The 6,050-nt window shown below is 36.8% G+C and overlaps 1 protein-coding gene across 1 annotated transcript; it reads right to left on the bottom strand.

The window, feature by feature from the left end:
- Positions 1-479: 479 nt before the first annotated feature.
- LOC113506547 (trypsin beta-like) lies at positions 480-5,681 on the bottom strand. The gene is made up of 6 exons (XM_026889390.1): positions 5,458-5,681; positions 4,640-4,678; positions 4,024-4,174; positions 2,134-2,386; positions 1,678-1,833; positions 480-836 (listed from the first exon to the last, which is right to left on the bottom strand). The coding sequence occupies exons 1-6, from the start codon at positions 5,678-5,680 to the stop codon at positions 660-662; spliced, it is 999 nt and encodes a 332-aa protein (XP_026745191.1). The 5' UTR covers position 5,681; the 3' UTR covers positions 480-659.
- Positions 5,682-6,050: the final 369 nt, after the last annotated feature.

The following is a 6,050-nucleotide window of genomic DNA, read 5'->3' as shown; positions in this document are numbered from 1 at the left end:
AACGTCAAATAGTCAAATATAATATGCATTAGTTGAATGTGAGATAACTATGTAAATGAAACGCTTAACTGCAATATTAAGTTAGTTACGCGACACATTGAAGAATATTTAAACAAAATGATAAAGAAATTATTAATAACAAATATTAACACTATCATGTTGGCACAATGACAGGCATGTAACTTTTTGAGTGAATATTTGAAGCTAAAAAAATTGTAAAAATACTATGACGGCAAAAATGACTTTTTTATCTATATTTATGTTAATGAATCTGAGATATACTATCTATTATATGATTCTATGTATACATATAATATATTATGTAAATAATAGAAAAACACAAATGTCGAATAGTTTTAAATAAACCATTGTCGTACATAATCATTGTTTTATTATAATTAATTCGTTAAGTTGCGGAATGAGAATTTTCTTCCTACAACAATTACATATGACATTAGTCCCTTTATTATTGTCAAACTCCATGTGTCACAACGCCTATAACGCGTATTTAATGTAGGTGTTGACATAAATATCCTTAAGCTTAAAAAAAAAATCTCATCACAATTGGTGTTCATTAAATTTGACGAGGTGCAAAATCGGCAAACATAATACTTTAAAAGTAAAAATCACAATGTTTTCCAAAGTCCATTTATTTTCAACTACAAGACGGTATTGTTTTCGATCTTCTTGGTGATGTGACTGTGCACCCAGTCGTAGATGAGCGGGTACGAGAGCCGCGTGTACACCCCGGGGAAGTTGCCCCGCGCGCAGCCCAGCCCCCACGACACCACGCCGATCAGGACCCCCTCGTACACTATTGGGCCCCCGCTGTCACCCTACAGAAAAAAAACCTTGCTTGAATTATCTAATCTAACCTACTTACTCCGTTGCCTTGGTCTCCTATACGAGAGAGCGCCACTTTACCCGATCCTTGGCCATTTCTCGCCAGTCAATTAGCTACATTTTAAAGAGGGGATCCTCGGTACCCCGAGCTTCATCACAGATACCTGTGAATGTCCCAGGAAACTTCTTCGCTTCTGAAGGTAGTTGAAATGGTTTTACTGATATGTTACCAAAGTCACTCTATGCGCAATAGGTCGATTTGGAGCCCATCAGCAAGTACCAAGTACATTTTAAAGAAATATAATTGCAGTTGTGGAAGAGAGTTGCCGCTCTTTGCTGTGTAGTTTGTTATCGTTCTATCATAATTGCTGTAATATAACTCAAAGACTTTGTATTTGTGAAAGATTCTAAAAAATGACAAGTTCTGAAGTATTTATAGACTACGGGGAAACTTGTTCTCCTGACGCCTTTAAAAAATAACACGAACGTTTGCTTCACTGAGATCTTTAAATGTTAGAATGCTTTTTTTGTAAAAATTTTATAATTTCTGATTACGACATGAACGAATAGGTAACTCCCAATACGGACTATCTTTTACATTGAGCCCATTCCACAAAAATACAGAGTGGCGCTAACAAACACTCGTTGGTAGGAACCTTTTTTTGAAAATCAGTTTACTGTCATCTTAAAAAAGTTAATGTGACGTAACAGTATTGATATGCCGAAAGATAGTTTGCTATATCGTCAAAATACTACAGAATATCAGAATTTGCAGAATATATTTGTCTTTAGTAAACATTAACTAAAAAGTGACTTGTGTGTGATTTCTTATACCTGGCAAGCATCAGGCGATGATTGGCTGAAGGATCCCGCGCAGAACATGGAGGAGGGGTCGATGGCCTTGCGGTCCAGTCCGGAGCGGCGACACAGCTTCATAGCAATCGTCTTGATGGTGGAAGACTGCAGGTAAGTCGCACTTGGACCACCTTCCTACAATAGAAAGGTTTTTCAAAATATGTGGAATTTAAACAGAGTGAGTAGTCTTGTTATTATAAATGAAATGAGTAAACTGTAAACCCTAAGAAATATAGTTACCTATATTTTATGTAAGACTTTCTTGGAATATAAAATCTTTAAGTAATCCTATTGTACATGCAAGAAGTAATTTCTTTATGAACACAGAATTTGGTAAAAAAAACAATAAAAATTAAAAAACCTTAATTCTGCTTCATAATATTACTATAAAGTGTTATACATGCGTTTTAAGTGAACTATAGCATTTACCCTTACCTTAAGTTTCCCCCACCCGCTGACGATAGCCGGCTCGTTGGCCGGGAGCCTCGCCTCCCTCGCCACCAGCCGTATCGGCAGGACTCGCGACGAGAACCGCAGCGGCGAGTACAGGCGCACCAGGCCGACATCATTAGTCTTCGTCTTGCTGACGTAGCGCGGGTGCACGTAGCACTCTTTGACGTCATACATCTCGCCGCCGTGGGTCTTCCATGACGACCCGAGGCGGACGCTCAGCTCGCTCGCTCTTGCTCTACGATGAAATTTTAGTGTGTATAAGATTACAGTCTTGAGAAATTATAAGGAGAAGGGATTGTAAAAGGGAAACGTGGTTATCATTAGTTTAATTAGATCGTGATTTTAAAATGGTATGACGCAAAAAAAAACAATTTTGTACCTTAGTAACGGAGAAATATCCAAAGTAACTGTTTTTTGGAATTGTCAAAACAAAATCTTATCCGAATACCATGCTTTTGCCAATCACATGAAACGTTTTACGGTCAAATCAAATCAAAAATCTTTAAATGAGGTTACCAAGCAGCATTTTTTGAAGGTCAAATTACATTGGACGTCATCCAGATTCGCCCACCCCTGTCGTAAAATAACTGTTAACTATATAAAATTATTTAATACCGTAGACATAGTTATCTTATCAAATAATCGTAATCCAAAGGTCATCGGCGGACAATGTGTTTGTCGCAACACTGCAATGAGAACATGCTGCAAAAACATCTGTTACTCGTAAAAGGCGGCCTTCAATAAAAACGTAATTGAAACTGATCACGTGCTGGCTTAATTTGTAATTAGGTTCAACGGAGTTATTGTGAAACGAGAAAACATTGGCTTTATGTTTTGTTCTATCTAGCTTTGGATTTTTACTCTATATAATAACATCATGTAGAAAGTTTTCCGTTTGAGAATAACATGTTTCAAGACTTTTTATCAAAAAAATGTAATTCAATTCCACGTATTGAAGGACATGTAACATTCTGTGTTATTTATTGGTAACTATTTTTGTGAATAACCCGAATCACGGATTCTTAAATAGTTACAATTTTATTTTGTTGTAACGGACATAAAATACTAATTCAGGAAAGTTTTATACAAATTGTATCAACGAGAAGCAATAAAAATGAAAGGCACGATAACGATTCGACAGTCGTTAACAATCATTGACTTCGTGACATCTCACGAAGTCAATGATTGTTAACGACGACATGAAGATATCAAATTGAACAACGGTAAGAAGAAACCAATTACGTTCATGCTGGCGACATGCTCGCACCGCGGAGGAACATCTCCATCCTAATACGAAGGATATTGGCGCTCGGCAGTAGTCGGCACATGTCCCAACATTTTGCCGGCAACGTATCGCTTTCCAAGTGGGTGACAATAAATTTCTCCGGAGCAATCGTAAAGTCCCAGGAGACCTGCCTACGTAACAAACTGTGGCTGCTTTGTTCCATGGCCTCTGGCGATTGGTATTTTGCATCGGAAAAACTCAGTCTCGCTAGGGCATAAATTGAAATTGGCGAAAGGAACGCAATTCGCTAGGGGCGGACCATAAAAAGTGCGCGCGCTACCGCTGAATTTATTTGGAGTAGTTCGCGGGCTCTAGCTCCGTGGGAGATTTTGTTGACTGTTTATTGGTTTTTGTTCTTATTCCCTTGTGAAGGTTTAGTGGGGTACGCTAAATGATTCTTTGTTCGTGGAGTAAGTGCGCCATTTTACTGTAAAAAATATTTTCCGATTTTCTACTATATAAAAGTCAAACAAATTTATCGTTATGAATAGGTACGAAGAAAGCTGTAGTATGTGAATAATCTACATTCTAATGTAAATGAAAAACATTATATATTTATCAAACGGCGTATGTGTGTTTCTATTTACCTGAGTAGACAATGCGCAGCGGTGAGCAGCCAAACATCGGTGACAACGGATCCTCCGCAGATGGGGTAGGTCTTCTCCCGCAGCGAGACCTGCCAGGGCACGGCCGCGATGGACGTGTTGCGCCCCGACACGATGCGCCGAGTCGAACTTACTATCGTAACAAAACAAGGAACAGTCTTGAAGTGTGGAGACATTCATCTTAAGAGAGCACAAGCTTTGTCTGAGAGGATAAGACGGCTTTTAATTCTCCTACATGTAGATAGACCATCATCGTAAATTTTCCCCTTTTAAATTATTTTGACACGTTTTTATTTTTCTATCTGTTGTATCTGCCTTGAAGTAATAATTTAAAGGGTATGCCTTCTGTTATACCTGCCTTAAAGTATTAGTTCAAAGGAAGTTCAAATTTAATGAGAAGTCTTTTTGTTATACATTTATCATCTTAATGGTGATGGAGGTCATTGAGTATGTTTATTTAGTTTAATCAGACGGATTGAAGCCAATAAAAACGGAGAGCTACTGTTGTGTAAGATGTATTAATAATACAGGTATACATAAAATATAATGTGAATTATAGTAAAAGAATCTAATAAATGTTTATAAAATAAATACATACTTGACATAGCTCTTCGGGTTGGCGTGCCTTGTGTATCTCCTGAAAATAGATTAGGATGTAAGTTTTACACAAAACTTTGATATCAAAATATGCGTCATAATCGCAGAGACTTTTAAAGCGTTTTTGAAGTATTTTGGGAGATAACAAGTGTTTGGTGGCTTACCAAACGGCACATGTGTTGTGATGAGGTAGTAAGTATTGAGAAATGTAAAAAGAGGAGTGTCGAGTTTGACTGTTCTGATTCGATATCTACGCTCTACGACTTGAGTGCGCCGTCTCGCATTTTCTTTTTGAATTTAATCCTTTGGGTTTCGCAAACATGTATGTTTTTTTCATATTGCAACTATCTTACTTTTAAACGTAGTGGTGTATTGTTAAAAGATAACTGTGTGTGTGTGTGTGTGTATAAGGAATGCGATGGGTTTCCGTGGAAAATAAGTCTCATCTTGTCTGTAAGATGGGATGCCGTTATATCATAGTAGGTACTAAAGTTATTTTTTGTTCTTCTCAATGGTATTAAATTATCTTACAAAACTAAGAGATGTTAAGAAAGCAGCAAAACGCTCAGTTAATGAAGATTGAAAATGTGTTTTTGTGGCAATATTCAGCTCTACAATAAAGCAGCAGATGATTTTTTTGCTATCCGTTTTAATTTTTTACCGTTTTACATTCTCATAAAAGTTATATTCTTATCAAAAATCAAAATTATCCTTGAATATAATGTAACTGTTAATTTATTTTCTCATTTCTTTAACAAACCGTGTCGTTGCTTTGTAATAGTTATTTCGTTATCTACGTTTAAATTAATTTCCACTCACCCATTAACTTGGACAATAATCGGTTATACAACGTCTTGTACTGTTCCCTGATATGCGATTGGTTCAGGAAGTGTAATATGTCACTTTTATGCATCTCGGCTTCTCCCGCCAAAACAGTATAGTCCAACTCTTTACTGGACCCGATAGGGTCTTTCTCTTCGCCAAGTGTATCAAAAACATTAATAATACAAAAAATTAGCACTTTATAAAACATTGTACTCATGTTACGTAAATACTTTGATTTGATTTATTATTACTGTTTACGAAGTTAAATTTCATTTTATTTTATCACAAATGTTCGAACATTTTGTTTAGAACGCGATTAAGACGGCGACTACGATTTTATAACGGTCATGTCAAAGGAAGTCATATATAATTATTGTGAAAGTTATAAAAACAAATGGCCGTGAAATCAAGTGAAGTCAAGGGAGTTTATGGGTGCATTAAGTTATGCAATGGCACGAGACGGACGCCTGCTAGCAATTGCTGACGGAGCTCCGCAGTGAAACTTGTTGCTATTGTGTTTGTGCAGGCGTATACTAACTTTCTTTAGCTGAACATTATTCAGAGACTAATTATTTCACTCACTTATC

Source organism: Trichoplusia ni, chromosome 2 (assembly GCF_003590095.1).
Source record: "Trichoplusia ni isolate ovarian cell line Hi5 chromosome 2, tn1, whole genome shotgun sequence".
Classification (NCBI taxonomy): Eukaryota; Metazoa; Arthropoda; class Insecta; order Lepidoptera; family Noctuidae; genus Trichoplusia; species Trichoplusia ni.
Note: the sequence above shows the minus strand (reverse complement) of the source record. Positions and strands in the feature narration are given on the sequence as shown.

What these genes read in the sequence shown, in the direction of transcription:
- LOC113506547 (XM_026889390.1), bottom strand. Translation starts at nt 5,680, where the DNA reads ATGAGTACAATGTTTTATAAAGTGCTAATTTTTTGTATTATTAATGTT. An exon ending in GCGGGTGGGGGAAACTTAAG is followed by an intron (nt 1,834 to 2,133) that starts GTAAGGGTAAAT and finishes TTTCTATTGTAG; the next exon opens with GAAGGTGGTCCAAGTGCGAC. An exon ending in CATCGCCTGATGCTTGCCAG is followed by an intron (nt 837 to 1,677) that starts GTATAAGAAATC and finishes TTTTTTCTGTAG; the next exon opens with GGTGACAGCGGGGGCCCAAT.